Below are 16,690 nucleotides of genomic sequence, written 5' to 3'. Positions count from 1 at the left end.
GAATTAATAGCATTTCAATTGAAAAATTCACTTTGAGATAAGAGCACGTTAAGAGCTTAGTCACTGAACAAATCAAACTGGCCCCGCCTCCCAGGGGCTTGATAGCGCCCCCGGGAACATGGTGCCCAACGCAGGGTCGTGGTCGGCTTCCCATGTTGGGCTGGGCCTGAATACATATATGAAGCGCCATATTGTTATGAAATCCTTTCTCAACTGACAATCCTCTAAATCTATAGACTTTCTTCTGCAAGGAATTCTGTCCATGCAACAAGACGCCGTGTTCTATTTGTTTAGAGTATACACAATTCAAGCCACAATAGCCTTTCTCTAGAGTCAAAGCGATAAGGCTGTGCATACCAGTTGTTTGGAAACATGAGCAGGAATGTGTTATTGCATTCATATATTGTTTGTGCAGATTCCGTATACAGGCAGTTCCTGGGTTATGAACAAGATACGTTCTGTAAGTTTGTTCTTAAGTTGAATTTGTATCTAAGTTGGTACACCCCCCCCTCCTCCCAGTCTGAAGGCGTAAGGACTGCAGCATTTTAAAAATGCCATTTGGTAAGGGAGCCTTAGGGCTTCAATTTAGACTCGATGGAGGGGCAGGAGAGAGAAAGTCCACAGAACAGTTGTGACCAGACCACCCAGAAAAAGGCCTGGCTAATGCCAGCTGGTTGGAATATCCATTCCTGGGCCCACCTATGGTGCTGCAAATGGAGAAGGGAGCATCAGCGTTTCCCAGATGAGGCCAGCTGCCTGTATCACATACATCCATGTTATTAAATATTCTCTGGAAAAGGGTCTTCCAGTAGACATCTTCCATGGTGTAGAGTTTATTTATTTATTTAGTTATTTATTTCAGGCATTTCTACCCTGCCCTTCTCCCCTGGGGGACTCAGAGTTTTTTTTTAAAGATAATATGATTCAACCAAAATCTGAACTGGTTTTTTTTCAGGGGGGGGGGGGTATTATTGGCTTCATGTCTGGGGAAGACCCATGGAAGATTGCTTCAACATTTGATCACAGCACTACGATTGCTATATGTGCAAGCATGGAAGAATTCAGAATTACCTACTAGGGATGAGTGATTGTTGAAATTGACAGACCTAGCTAAAATGGATAAATTAGCCTATTTGATTAGAGAAATATTTAAATTGGCACTAACCTAAGTGATTCATCCTTTCTACTTTAACATAATATTGGAAAATGTACGTCCTTATCAGATGGAGAGAATCAGCATCTTCTTTTGGCTTCTCTCCTCTGCCAGAATGGAGTCCCCTGGAGCCCTTCACATGATGTAGGGCTACTTCCGTGGGGCTCCATGCTGGTAGTATGCACCTGACTCATCATACACAAAAGGCAGAGGAGCTGAAGAGGTAGTGGCGACAGGACAGGAAACATCATAGGAAGGGAGACTATGGGCACCAATGGGAGGTAATACAGAGCTTACTGGCTCCCTCTGCTGCCCCACAATTGCCCTTTGTTTCCCTCTGCTGTCCCCCACTTTATCCCTGCCCATGTGATAAGGTCCTTACTCTTAGATCCAGCTGGATTTTAAAATATGAAAAGATGTGGTGGGGCTGTGAAAATCAATAGCTGCATATGTTACTTTTGGCAAGAAACATAACTTCATTTATCTTATTTTTTCACTATGTTGGGAATTTTTCTCATGGGTTGGTGAGTCTTTTTATAAAAGCAATTCTGCCTTTGCCTAAATTGAAAGTTGAAACTGAAACTGGGGAAACCTGAATTGCTGAAACTTTGTTTTGACTCACCCTCCCCACTGCCATGACCCCACAGGTATTGTTAAGGCAGGCATCTGCCTTATAGTGTGAGTCAAAGGGTGAGAACACAAGTGCTTTTGCCCTGTGACTCTTAGTCTGGGACCACAACATGAATACAGATGGAATGGACAACAGTGAAAAACAAGATGCTTCCTCTGCCACAATAGAGAGGAAAGTGTTTTTTGGGTGCCACCAGTGGAACTACTCACATTTTCCTCTCTTTCTCCCCATATGATAGGGAAAAGGCAACAGGGTAACACGTTGCCACCCTTTCTCCCATATGATGGGGACAGGGACAGGGTACCAACGTGCCTTGTCACATCCCCACCATCTGATGGGAGAAGGAGGGAGGGTGTTGTCGACCGCGTTTTAGGGGATCGGGCCCTTAAGGAGAGACCCGATCCGGTCCTGAGAGAACGGACCTTGGCGGAGCCAATAGGAAAATATGAGCCGCAATACAACCTGAAGCCGAAATGAAGAAGGTCCGCCAAAGTTGAAGGAAAATCCGCCAAGGAGTCTTTATTGAGCAATTCAGCTGAAGAGGACTCTAGTAGCGATCATTCGGTCTACTAGGGTACCATACAATCAAAATAAAGCCATATTTATACAAAATTTCAGTCTGACAGCCCTTTGAATTTCCCGCCCTGCTCCCCCGCCCATCTGATCGTTGATAGGCTAGAAGGTTGAACGAGGCGGGCTTTCGTTTCCCGCCTTGCTCCGTTGGCCCAATAGGAAGCTGCCTTTTGTCTCTACTCGGGCCAATCAGGAAAGAGAAGGCGGGAGTTATTGAAACAATGAGGTGACAGGGCAGGAACTATCGGATTAAGTCCTGCTAGACCGATTTCTAAAAGGGTGCTTAATTTATTAATGGCAGCAATCAAGGGTGTCCGGGTTTCTGTCACATATACAGATTTTAGATATGCCTTGGGGTGTCAGAGGTGGAAGCAAAGATGGGTGGTGATGAGCCATATTGACAGGCTCTGCAGGGCGCCTTCCTGAGGTGTCCTGGATTTTCCTTTGGGTGAGATATGACAATGTTTGTCTTGGGGCGAATTGTCCATGCAATTTGAATTTGATTGGGTTTAGCGGTGGCAGATTATCCTTTTGTTTTTGGGAAGGGAAGCCTGGGTCATAGGAAATGGGATAAGTTCTGGGGTTCAGGTTGAGTTCAAAATATTTCCTATTTGATTTCATGACTTGACAATTATATGAAATAAAATGAAAAATAAAATAAAGTTGGAATATAAACCATGCTGGGAAAAATACATATTTTCCGGGGATCCCAAAGAGTACAAATACATATAGGCAGATAGATAGATTTCATGGAAATAAGGGAGAATTCATAAAAGTGAGTTACATTGCATAAAAGGGAATCATGAATGATATAAACAATTGAAAATATTTGATAAGAACGAAGTTCATAACATCTGGAGAACCCAGCATGGAAATTCATAAAAGTGTAGTTTTAGCAGCATGATTTTACAATTCATGAAGTTAGCCCAACGATTAGAAATTCATATAACAGTGATTCATGAGGGTGTCCAGGTTCATAGAATATGAAAATTCACGGATACATTGGGAAAAGAGTTCATCTGTGGTGGAAGGAATTCATAGAAATAGCATGGGGAAGAGGTACATGTGAGTTGCAGTCTTTGGAAGTATAGGATTTCATAAGTTCAGGGGTAGGTTTGGGGAAGAGTGTTCTTCTCATTCATAAAATTATGAAGGTGTGAATGAAACGTGGAGGGCGCCCGTCCAGGCACCCTCCTGGCAGCTGTAGAGAGGGTGAAGGTCCTTGGAGAACTATGTCTCCCCAGCGGGAGAGCGATCCCCCATCCACAGTCCACAGAAAAGGACCAGTGATCTCTTAAAACCATCCCGCGGGTCGCTGGGAGAGGAAAGTCCAGGATAAGGCTGGAAAAGAGCAAGTCTGGCTTGGAAAGAGCAGTCGGTTCTGTTTGACAGTCAGCTGATGAGGTGCCGAGAACTGGACCGATTTTGGTTCCGCTGGTGGTCCTTGGGTCAGGAGCCTTAGGAAGGGTTAGAACTAAAAGAAGAGCGTGCTAGGGGTAATTTTGATAAAGATATGAGCCAATTTGTATCGTCCGCCGTATTAACCTATGGCGGAGGAGCCTCAGCCAGAGTTTAAAGGACGGACGGGTTAGAGAGAGAGAGAGAGGGGGAGGATTGCATGTAAAAGAAGGAGTCAAGGAAAGACACAAAATAACCAGATAGAGAGTGCTACTGCTATAAAATGTATGCTACTTTTATTGGGGGGATTTGTTACATAGTTCAGGGAAGGGGAAAGTGAAGAAAAAAGATCTTTTAATAATAGTCTGCTGCGGTCCCGCTCTGTTCCTTTGGTGATGGATCTGCGGAACTCTCCGCTGCGGGTTCAAATCAATTTGAATGCTGGCGCTTCGGACATCAAGGGTGTGTGGGACACTATGAGCCTCCCTGCACACCTTCCCTTTTGCTAGCAACTGCTGGCAAAGCAGCACGGCCACAGGGGTCATGTGAAAGGATTCTGTTGATGCTGTGGTTGATCTGTGGAACAAGGAGATGACCTGGACAATTGACACAGTTGATCCCAGGTGTTCTTTACTCAAGTGGAGAGCATGGGCTCCTTGATTTCTGAAGTTCTTGATTTCTAGTGGTCAACTCAGGCAATGGTGGAGAAAGACTCAATAAATCTGATTGAGCACAGGTTAAGGCCCATTTTAGAACCTACTTTGATGCAGTGAGAGCAGCAAAGAAATGATCACATAAGCTTAGTCTCATCCAAGGAAATGTTTTGGATAGGCAAAGGGCTTTTACATCCTTGACCTCAGAAACTCAAATTTGTTACATACTTTGCAGAGAAAGTTGCTCAAATTCATTCTGACTTGAATCCACATGTATTTTTATAATATAATTGGTGTTAGAAAGGACTCTAAGTGTCACCATGTATTACTTCCTCCAGCTCCATGCTGGGACATGAGAGAAACCTCCCACAAGGATGGTAAAAACATCAAAAACATCCGGCCGTCCCCTGGGCAACATCTTTGCAGATGGCCAATTCTCTCCAGAAGCGACTCAAGTTGCTCCTGAAACGAAAAAAAACCCCCAAAAAACTCCCTGCCAATGTATCAATCCACATCTATTTTATGGAAGATAACAGACGTAGTCTATTCTACTGTCAAAGAGCTTTTACCATTAGGTCGGTTCTTCCTAAAGTTTAATTAGCTTCTTCTTCATTGTAATTTGAATTAATTTGTTTGTTTTCCACCTTTTAGAGTAGCAGAAAATAGGGGAAGAAGAGTCTGAGTCTGATTTCTTTCTTTCCTGTTTTCAGTGCCTGTTCTTAATTAAATTATATTTATATTAAATTAAGAATGAGAGACCAAATTGCCAATATCCGCTGGATAATGGAGGAAGCCAGGGAGTTTCAGAAAAACATCTACTTCTGCTTTATTGACTATTCCAAAGCCTTCGACTGTGTGGATCATAATAAACCATGGCATGTTCTTGGTGGTATGGGGATACCAAGTCACCTTGTCTGTCTCCTGAGAAATCTGTATAAAGACCAAGTAGCCACAGTAAGAACAGATCACAGAACAACAGACTGGTTCAAGATTGGGAAAGGAGTATGGCAGGGCTGCATACTTTCACCCTCCCTATTCAACTTGTACGCAGAACACATCATGCAACATGCAGGGCTTGAGGAATCCAAGGCCGGAGTTAAAATTGCTGGAAGAAACATTAACAACCATAGGTATGCAAATGATACCACTCTGATGGCTGAAAGTGAGGAAGAGCTGAGGAGCCTTATCACCAAGGTGAAAGAAGAAAGTGCAAAAGCTGGGTTGCAGTTACACGTCAAGAAAACCAAGATCATGGCAACTACACCTATTGATAACTGGCAAATAGAAGGAGAAAACGTGGAGACAGTGACAGACTTTATATTTCTAGGCACGAAGATCACTGCAGATGCAGACTGCAGCCAGGAAATCAAAAGATGTTTACTTCTTGGGAGGAGAGCAATGGCCAACCTCGATAAAATAGTGAAGAGCAGAGACATCACACTGGCAATGAAGGTCTGCAAAGTTAAAGCAATGGTATTCCCCATAGTGACCTATGGATGCGAGAGCTGGACCATGAGGAAGGCTGAGCAAAGGAAAATAGATGCTTTTGAACTCTGGTGCTGGAGGAAATCCTGAGAGTGCCTTGGACCGCAAGAAGATCCAACCAGTCCATCCTCCAGGAAATAATGCCCGGCTGCTCACTGGAGGGAAGGATATTAGAGGCAAAGCTGAAGTATTTTGGCCACATCATGAGGAGACAGGAAAGCTTGGAAAAGATCACAATGCTGGGGAAAATGGAAGGAAAAAGGAAGAGAGGCCGACCAAGGGCAAGATGGATGGATGGTATCCTTGAAGTGACTGGCTTGATCTTGAAGGAACTGGAGGAGGTGACGGCCAACAGGGAGCTCTGGTGTGGACTGGTCCATGAGGTCACGAAGAGTCGGAGATGACTAAATGACTGAGCAGCAAGAAAAAAAACCTTTCTTATGTAAAAAAATCTTGATGTCTTTACATGTCTTCTAAAGTATGAAGACTGCAGGTGTGAAGGACCACAGTCTTAAGAGACAAGTTCTTAAGACAATATAGATGTGGTACAATATCCTATGCTATGGTTAGTACAACTTTACCACTAGCTTGGAGCTCTATGAGTGCTAGTGTCAAAGCCATGAGTCACAGTCTCAAATTCTTCTCTTCACCCAAGAAGATATATCTGTGCATCTGAGTCTGTCATCAAACTGGACACAGACCATCATTGTACCTTGCAGGTACCCGTCATAAGTAATTGCATACACATAGGAGGACAGTTGGAAGAGATCTTGAAGAGGTTCCATCTACAATTTTCTGGTTATAATATTGGAATGTGATCCATCTATCCCAGCCTTAGTATAGCAACATTATTGTGGCCTTCTATAATTTTTTTTGCAAATTTTCCCTTAGGGATGCAAATCCTGTTTCCATGTAAAGCCAGATACAATAAAATATTAACTGAAAGAATCTGATCAAGTAAAATTCCATAAAAATAATTTGGCAACTAACCCAGAATGATAATTTTTGAGGTAATTGCATATTTTAAAGTTGTTTATTATGGAACAGGTTAACACCATGAAATGTCAAAATGAGTGTTTAAGAATCCGTCAGAAAATATTATAGTTGTTCATCTCTAAACTAAACTAGTTTAGAAGCAAAAACTTAAGGCAAAATCAGAACTCGAGATAGTTGTTCAAAGTGTAACTATGAAATTAAAATTAAAAATATTTCAGCCAAATTTAATTCACACATGGATGATCTGAAACATTTGAAAATCAAGTCTGAATCAGCTTTTGACAAGACATTAAAGAACCCATTTTGAGTTTGGACAGTGTATTGTGTCATACATGTCACATTATTGTTGTTCTTTGTAGGACCATGGTTGAATGACCCTTGATATTCAACCATGGAAGTATATTTATTTGAAAAATCTCTATTCAGGTGTATGCATTGTTTATGTAAATGACAAAATGTATGTAATTTCATTTCAATTGTGTTAGATAAACTAGAATGTGAACTGTCTCAAGAAATGGCACTAGAAACCTTCTGTGTAAATGTTTGGATTTCTGCCTAAAGAAACAATAAATTGGAATGATATAGAAACGAGCATGTCTATGCACAAACAAGGAATTTACAAGGATAAATAAGACAGAAAAATGCAAGATATGTTATGAAAAGCACTGGTAGGCAAAAATGAAGCTTTTGTTGTTATGGCATATCAAGTGAAGATTAATTCTTACACATGATTTTTTAAAAGAAAATTAAAGCCTAGCTCTTTCAGAGATGGTAAATTTGTCAGTTAGGATTTGTAGTGGGATGCCCCTTTCTACATACAGGAATATAGTCAGTTGGTTATGTAAGCTGCTAGTTCTAGCGCACATTAGTACACCCCGCACACAGGTTGATCACTACTTCAGAACTGGACTTAAAGAAAAGAGCGAGTGTTTATTTGGCTGATTTAAAAGGGTCTTGTGGCTGAATTAGACTTGTAGGTGACAACTTGGTCTCCTCCATTATTCTGATTATACGATTCATCAGTAATCAATCAGCACTTCATTTTCTCTCAAAAGTTGAATGGTAATCTCCTCACTGTTCATAGAAGAGAAAGGAAAAAGACCTGGAGTTAATATAAATTGCACCACTGAAAGCTCATATCTTAAAAGAGATAATTGAGGAGAATTGTCTACCATATTGAATGGTGGTGATAATTATATCTATATATCTATATATATCTATATAAATATAAACAGATTTTTAAAAACAGTGTTTTTTTTAAAAAAAATTATCCTGCCTCAGGGAAAGGACAATATCCCCCTTTCATATACAGGTGGCCTGACTGACAGGGCTGATGAAATTAATGCTTTGGAATATTTATAGCCCTACAATCTGTATGTCCGACACAGAAAGGATTGCTGCTAGTAGACTGCCCCCAGATTGAGCATTCTGTAGTCTAATAGGGACAACGGGATGGAATGTGATATGTTACTCCATATTGGGTCCCTCCATTGGGTTCCTCACCTATATCAGCATTGGCCTGGCTGCTTAATCAGGGCTTTCAAGAATTTTATTCAAATTTAAAACATTGGATAGAACATTCCTTCAGCATTTCCCGCTCAACATAGCAAGGACTAGACTCGAACATCCCAATCATTACACTATGCTGTATGAATATATTGTATGAACACACATTATCTCGAGCACTGTATGGCACAGCATAGTGTGATAATTGTTCTTATTCTTGTTATCTACTTTCTTTCTCCCTCTGGGGACTCAAGGTGGCTAATACTCCTACATATGGAACTACAGTATAGTTGGCCATCCAATCATCTTGGCATTACTGTCAGGCTTTTGCAAACACACACACTCAACCATCAGTAACCTAAAACACAGTCCGCTTCAAATGGGAAGTTGAAACAGACATGTATCACTTTTAAAGACAGAAAAGAAAGACAGTCAAGGAAGGATGGGTAATTCTTGCACATGCTTAGCTGCACACAAAAACTACATTATTGGCCTATCAAGATTGCAGAAGTCTTTACATTATGTTAATTTCTCAACCTCATTTCACAAATCTACGCCTCCATTCTCAATCCCTCAGTGTTTGAACTTACGTCCTTGCATATTCCATCATTCTTCTTGCTGATATTGTCATCAAATTCCCTGAAAAAAAGTGAGAAGAGTGTAGAATTATTGAACTTGACCTGTATATGCCCATTTATATTCTTTTGGCAAGTTGAGAAGCTGGTATCTCATATTTTCTTCACTATATTCCTCCTTAACTTTTGCACACACCCCTCCCCACTACAAACCTGTCAATATCTGCTTGAGATAGTGCCTGGAGGGACTCTTAATGTTTTGTGTCTCATAGACTTAGCATGGGGATTTGGTTAATCAGTTAAAATTCATGAGTAAACCAGGTTTTTTTTTATAACCTGAAAAATTTCGGGGGGGGGGGGGGTTGAACCCCTAAAACCGTCCCCTCGCTACAGACCTGACTGTAGTTATAGTTCAAACGACCCCAGGTCAGCAATATGCTTTTAAAGTAATTCTTTACTTTCTGGTTTCTCAATAGTAATTTTTGATTTCCATAGTAATTTTTGATTGTATATCTTCTTGGCATATGGCACAAAATGCATTTTCTTCAATCAACCTTATTTCTACAATACTAACAACAGGACAAAAGTGACAGAATAAACCACCTAATGAACCATGAAACTAAAATGTTACAGGTATATCTCAAAGGGTGTACAGTAATCTATTCAATCACTATTATAATTAGGTATGCCTTCACTACTGGGAGAAAGGAATTAATTACACAGTCCAACAATATAAAATTCTTGGTGTTTTCATTTTAGGCTTGTTCGTGGCATTATTTGGGGCACTGATTCAAAAAATTGCATCAGCTCTAGTTTCTTAGATATGGTTATCATGATTTTCTATGGGATAGCAGATGAAGACTTGTAGTAGATCAAATATATCCAGGAACAGGTCTAACATTTGAGACATCGAATTGGGTGTTGGCCAGTGTAAATAGTAAACCTTGTTATTAGTAAGAGGAAGGCACAGAAAGCAACTGCTTGAAAATAGTTATATCCAAAGAATCTATTTTGGGGAGAACTCCCCTCTTTAACTCTGCTGCTCTCCTAATAGTGAAAGAAGGGAAGAACAGATCTGTGTTTTTCACATTCTTACACCATAGAATTAAAGCAGTTTGACATTACAACTGACACCTGGGAGTTGTAATATACATGGTATTCAGCTTTCTCTGCTAAATAGTGCTGGTGCCTCAGCAAACTACAAATCCCAGGATTCTATAGCATTGAGCTATGACTGTTAATTTGATGTCAAACTGCACTAATTCTACAGTGTAAATGTATCTTTAGTTGCTCAGAATAAAAAAGTCAGTGTAGCTGTCATACTTACAGGTTATGTGCACAGAGTTTACATTCATTTTCATATGTTTCTCCATTTGTGCCACAGACTTTGCGAAAGATAAGTGGGCAGGCCATGATTTCTTTTCCAGTATGATGCACTCGTCTTAAGTACCGATCACAATCAACCTGTAAAAACATGAGCACATTACATTATCATTTTTCTTTTCTTGCTTTTTAGCCCTGGCCCTCAAATGTTGTAAGGTGATCTGTTATCAATAGTATTGTGGATTTTGATGAATAGAGGGCAAAAGGGAGAAATGTGCCAAGAGAAAGGAACATCAAGGAAACTCTTCTCGGGACTGTCTTTCATCTGGAAATCTATGTCTTCATTGTGAAAGACCATGAAGATCTAGTACAGGTCTCTTCAGTCACTTATGGACCCACCACCAAGACTCAGTTCAATGCTGTGGAATCATAGGAATTGTAGTTTGGTGAGGCTCCAGCACTCTTTGGTATAGAAAACTAAAGGCCCTGTAAAACTGCAACTCCTATGATTTCAAAGCACTGAGCAATGGGAATTAAACTGGTGTCCAGCTGCATTAAATTCTACAGTGTATGCACCTTCCATCATGCTCTGAGGTCATGTATCCCACTATCAAATTGCTCCCAACATCAGGAACTTTTTTCTAATGTATTCCACTTTTTTCCCTAATGTTTAGGTGGAATCCCTTTATTAGGATGTTGTATGGAAGGCAGGTGCCCTTTGCAATTCAGCTCAGGCAGCAACATATCTTGGGTGGGTCCAAGGAAAGAACAGAACAATAAGAAGACATCAATCAAAGAAAGCCAGTTTGTCCTACTGCTATGGTACTAGCAAGAAAGCCCAGCTAATGACAGCTATATGTCATTTAGGTTCCATCAAAATGATAATATGAATCAAAGCTGAAGTTGACACTGAACATGTATGTTCATTTTCAGGACCTAAAAGGGAAAGGGATGAGGTTGATATATCCCATATCAGTGGGGCAGTGAACCTTATCTGGGTTTCAGTCTAGACTTTAAGGGAGCTTTGTAGGGGGCTGAACTGATTTTGGGGATAGGATTTGGCATGCTGAATAGACAAAAATCTAGGGCAGATATAATACTCTACTGAGCCATGAAATACCCAGTCCCCCTTGGTGTGCCTCTTTGTTCTGATCTATTGACATAGGTGCTAGGAGGCGATTACATAAAACAATCCACCAGTTCCTTCTTCCTTTTCTTTTTTGAACAATAGTGAATGTCTGCAGGTGTGGTTAAGCTTTAACAACAAAAAGAAAACAACTGCTAAAGAGAACTCTATAAATCTTCTCTTGAAAAAGGTTTTGTCAGCTACTGCTAATTTGATGTTTTGAGAACTTTGTGGCAAAGATGAAAGCAGAGCTGATTTGATTTGAATAATGACTAGGATTTATACCCTGTTTTGAATTATTTCTTTAGAGGGCTCAGTACTAATAGTTTAAACCACCCACTATTGAGGAAGGTCATTAATCACTTTTTAGTAAGTTGTTATTTGCAGTCATATTGTTTTCAAGTTATGGTGACGATATGAATGAGATATCTCAAGGAGGCCCTGCCATTTCTTGTCCTGCTCAGGTCTTGCAAACTCAAGGCTATGGCGCCCACAACTGATGGCCCTTCCAGACAGGCCCTATATCCCAGGATCTGGTCCCAAGTTTTCTGCTTTAAACTAGATTATATGACTCCACACTGCCAGTTAATCTGGGATATACAGAAAACCTGGGATCAGATCCTGGGATATAGGGCCTTCTGGAAGGGCCCTCAGTCTCTCAACCTGTAATGTGATCATCTTTGTTTCTTATTTCCATCCTCAGTGTTACTACATATTATTGTCTGTTCCATGAGTCATGTCCAATTTAGCTGTTTTAGCTTCTAGGGGAAATTTAAGTTTGATTTGTTTTCAGACCAGTTTATTCATCATTTTGTCAATCCATGGTTCGTTAGAACTCTTCCCTCTCCTTTAACTGCAAAAGTAAGCAATACACATTTAAAGATGTAGGTTTCATTAGAAGGCCAGGACTCACTAAGAAAATGAATGTTTCAATTTTTCAAGGAGCCCTTGTATTTATGTAAGTCTCTCCTCAATTTGTACAAATCTACTGTTTCCACAAATTCATCGACCTCCTCTTATCTTTCGGAAGATAACATCTTAACATCTTCATAGGATATAATCCAACATTATATAATTAGTATTCATGATTATCTCTTTGACCCATGGTATTTCTTGAGGATAAATGGGGAAAATCAGAGTTATTGTCTCTTGCTCCATGTCTTGAGTTCCTTGAGATATCAACAAACTAAATAATGAATCAAACAAAAATGTGATGGAACTCACTATTAAAGGAGTTGCTTAATCCTTATCATGTGATCTTTATTATTTATTTATGCCAAATTTGTGTATGAGGAGCTATACGTTTCGTTCCTTCTGCTAATCTCATTACTCTACCTATTTAAATTTGTTTTGGATCCTTCCTCTCACACTTACATCATATTGAAGAAATGAAGCAATAGCCACAAGGAGCAATATTTGTGGTAATGGGGAGTTCACTAGAGAGGTGGCCGTAAAGGTGGGACACTGCCCCATGGAATATGTTGTTGGCACTTGAAGTATTTATTTGAAAAATAAGTCAATGATACTAAAACCACTACTAAAAACCATGTAAAACAAAAGCTCTCACCGGAGTTCCTTCATCACTGTCAACACCTAGGGAAAAAAATCAAATACATGTAAAATACACAGTAAGATCACAGCAATCATCAATATACACTGAGTTTGAATATTTTAATAAGTTTGGTTACAATGCTTAACATTTACATATGAATTGTTGTTGTTGATGTTGTTGTTGTTGTTGTTACTACCCCAACTTTTCTCTTTTTGTTGAGGCCCAAAGCAGCTCACCACCTTAAAAGTGATGTAATTTAAAAGCTACAAAATATAAATATTAAAATAGAATTAAACATACTTCAATGAAAAAGCTATAACCTGCCTCGGAATGACAACCGGGGTGGGAGTGGGGGTGGGTTCTCCCTTTGAGCAAGTAAGTGTGTTTACTTTTGAGCAGGGGTCCCCAAACTAAGGCCCGGGGGCCGGATGTGGCCCTCCAAGGTTATTTACTTGGCCCCCGCCCTCATTTATAATATAATATTTTTATATCCGTTTTAATAATATAATATATTGTATATACATATTATATTGATAATAATATTATTTTATACAATATAATACTAATACCATATAATATTAATTATATGTTATATATTACATATAATATTACAGTATAGTGATATAGTTCAATATAGTAATATATAATGCTAATATTGTGCTATGCTAATAATATAATATACTGTATATACATACAGCTGCTCTGAGTTCCCTTCGGGGTAAAAAGGGTGGGATATAAATGTAGTAAATAAATGTAGTAAATGAATAAATAAATAATTTTGGACTTAAGCTCGCCCAAAGTCTGAAATGACTTGAAGACACACAACAACAACAATCCTAATTAACCTGATTATCTCATTGGCCAGAAGCAGGCCCACACTTCCTATTGAAATCCTGATAGGTTTATGTTGGTTAAAATTATTTTCATTTTTAAATATTGTATTGTTCTTTCATTGTTATTGTTGTTGTTTTGCACTACTAATAAGATAAGTGCAGTGTGCATAGGATTTTTTTTCCCAAATGATAATTCGGCCCCTCAACAGTCTGAAGGATTGTGGACTGGCCCTCTGCTTTAAAAGTTTAAGGACCCCTGCTTTTGAGTAATCAGTAGTAGCCTCACACTATAAAAATGAGTGTCTAATGTTTGTACATGATTCCTGCCTCTAATTTATTCTATGACCAACAACTGTTGCCATCTTCTTGCATTTAGATGGGCTGGGCAATTTCCAGGGGACTGGAAGCCAGCCAGGACCTATGTCTTTATATATTCCCATCACATAAAGGTTTTTTTTAAAGAACTCCCTCTCAGTCCAAAACAGGTCCTGGACCTCTTACAGTTTATTGGTGATAAATGATGCAGCAGATGGTTGGGTCCAGAATCTCCTCATAGCCAAACAACTTCCAGCTAGGCTGTTCCTTGTCCAGCACTCAAATTCCCCATCTTTTGTGATGTCTCATGGGCCATGTAGTCCCGTCCCTAACACTGTTGTGACAGATGAGGAGGAAAACTTAGGTTTTCCTCCGTTTCAGTCAGAATTGGTACTTTCTCAGCCAGAACTGGAACCCTTGCACCTGCAGGAGATTTGCCTTCCAGAAGTTTGCCAAACAAGCCCTGAGCCAAAATCTCCCCCTTTTTCTCGCTGTGATTATTGTCAAAAACAGAGAGGAGCTCAACAGGCTAATCGCAGAAGCCTGAGAATCGCGGCCAAACAAATGGTTGATTAGCCTGCTTCCCATGAGAAACTTTAGGGAGTCATGCATCTGGACCCAGAGAATGGCTTTCGCTTCTGGTTCCCCAGAGAATCTGCTCTTGGCGGGAAACCGAGACCCTACTTAGGTGTTTTGCCCACGAAGGAGTCTTGCGGAGTCAATTCGTCAGCTACGGGAGTAGGTTGTGTGTGGACTACGCTACTCCCGCGGTCGAGTTCTTGTTCCTGTTTCCAGCCCTGCCTTGTTTCCCAGGACCTTGCCTTGCTCCACGGACCTTGCCTTGTTTTTGGACCTCGCCACGAATTTACCACGGATCCTGTCCTTGCTCCACGTTCCTTGTTGCCTTGAATCAAGCTTTGTGTACCAAGAATCAAGTTTACTTCCTAGCCTTGCTTAAGTGCATGGATTAAAGGACCTTGTCATCTCCCCTCACTTTGCTTGGCAAAGTGAGTGTTTCGGTTATTGGATTACAACTTTGGACCTTACTATTTCATATTGGACATTGTTTCCCTGGACTATATTTGACCTTTCCTGAAAGGTCATCTTCTGAACTATAGTCTACATTTACTTTTATTGACTTTACATATTTCCTTAATAAAGATATTAGATAGATTCTGGCCTCTGTGTATGGTTATTGGTGCTCTGCAGCCTGGGTTGTGACATCTTTGAACATATGAGACACCTCTGTGGAGGCAACATTCCCCCTCATGAAGCTGAAGGAAGATGATTTCCCAAAGGTTAAAGTGCAGAAGCAAACGAAGGAAATCAGGGTGTACAATCTTGACCTATCTCTCTTTTAAGAGCTACAAGAACTGCACATGCCGCTTAGCAAAGGAGAAATGTTATTCCCTGAGTTCATTCTTAGATTATATATTTCTTTTTCCCCAGCCTGAAACTGCAAAGCAAATGTAAATACGCTCCAACAAGGTCACTAATGCAAATGAACCCTTTCAGTCCAAGGAATTTGTCCATGATTACAAAGTTCAGCTCATTACAAGCCCAGAGTTTTTCCATTTGGGGTGGAATGAACTTCAGATTTACACAATCTAAACATGGGAGAAATCCGAATACTTCCCCACTCTGAAAAATTGCACCAACTTAAATTTTCTGGATTGTCCATTTCTGTATGTTAAAAGACACTCACCTGAGAAGACACAAAGAGTCAGGAAGAGAATAAAAAATGTAGCCGCGATTTTCATGATGGAGGCAGTTAACCAAGTCTTTTGCTGGTCTCAGGTTAGAGAGTAGTACCAACAGGAGGGACATTGGAAACACATATATAACATGTAGGAGAAACCCATAGATCCTCCCTTCCTCCTGGTCTTTTGTTGTGGCAAACAATGGGCATGTTTGTTGAGGTTAGAAGCAAGCCATATTTTGAAATTTTCTGTCAGTAAGTATGAAAAACACAAAAGAAGGAAAATATTTGTGTAGCTGCAATGTGCTTGCCCAACCACAGTTTCTAGCATAACAACTGTTCTTGTAGAAGTCTAACAATTCATCCAGAATAATCCATCCAGGAAATTCACAGCATAATGGCTGGAATCTTGTTTGTTTTTAAGTTGAATTTGTTTGTAAGTCAGAACAGGTACATTTTAAAAGTGTAACTCCAGCTATGTGTGTGTGTGTGTGTGTGTGTGTTGTGGAAACAAGGATTGGTGATAAAACTTCAGCGGAGAAACCTTTTCCCCATGATAACTCTTTCAAGAAGGAATTTCCCTTCCAAGGCATATTTTTCTTTCACTTTGTGTTGTCTCATCTCTATTTGTAACTATGAGTCATTTGTAAGTTGGACATTTGTAACTTGGGGACTGACTGTATTTTATATTCATGATACCCTAGTTTTCCTAGGGAATGAGAAAATTCCCCAATCTCCACTTATCAGGAAGCAGCTGCTGTGATTGATGGAAGATTAACAGGAATTGATGGACTGCTTAGAAAGCATCTTACTGACAACCCCCTCCCCCATATAAGCACTCTCCATTATATCATGCTGTTTAAACTTCAGGA

The 16,690-nt window shown here is 40.0% G+C and overlaps 1 protein-coding gene across 1 annotated transcript in view; it reads right to left on the bottom strand.

Annotated features, from left to right (window-relative positions):
* LOC134295885 (ovomucoid-like) overlaps positions 1-16,466 on the bottom strand; it is a 56,382-nt gene extending 39,916 nt beyond the window's left edge. Inside the window, exons 1-4 of the mRNA XM_062969369.1 lie at positions 15,825-16,466; positions 12,987-13,012; positions 10,298-10,434; positions 8,986-9,034 (exon numbers count right to left, since the gene is read on the bottom strand). Of these exons, the coding sequence (XP_062825439.1) occupies positions 8,986-9,034; positions 10,298-10,434; positions 12,987-13,012; positions 15,825-15,879 (267 nt within the window). The 5' untranslated portion in view covers positions 15,880-16,466. The remainder of the gene's footprint in view (positions 1-8,985; positions 9,035-10,297; positions 10,435-12,986; positions 13,013-15,824) is intronic.
* Positions 16,467-16,690: the final 224 nt, after the last annotated feature.

This window comes from Anolis carolinensis, chromosome 2 (assembly GCF_035594765.1).
Source record: "Anolis carolinensis isolate JA03-04 chromosome 2, rAnoCar3.1.pri, whole genome shotgun sequence".
Classification (NCBI taxonomy): domain Eukaryota; kingdom Metazoa; phylum Chordata; class Lepidosauria; order Squamata; family Dactyloidae; genus Anolis; species Anolis carolinensis.
Note: the sequence above shows the minus strand (reverse complement) of the source record. Positions and strands in the feature narration are given on the sequence as shown.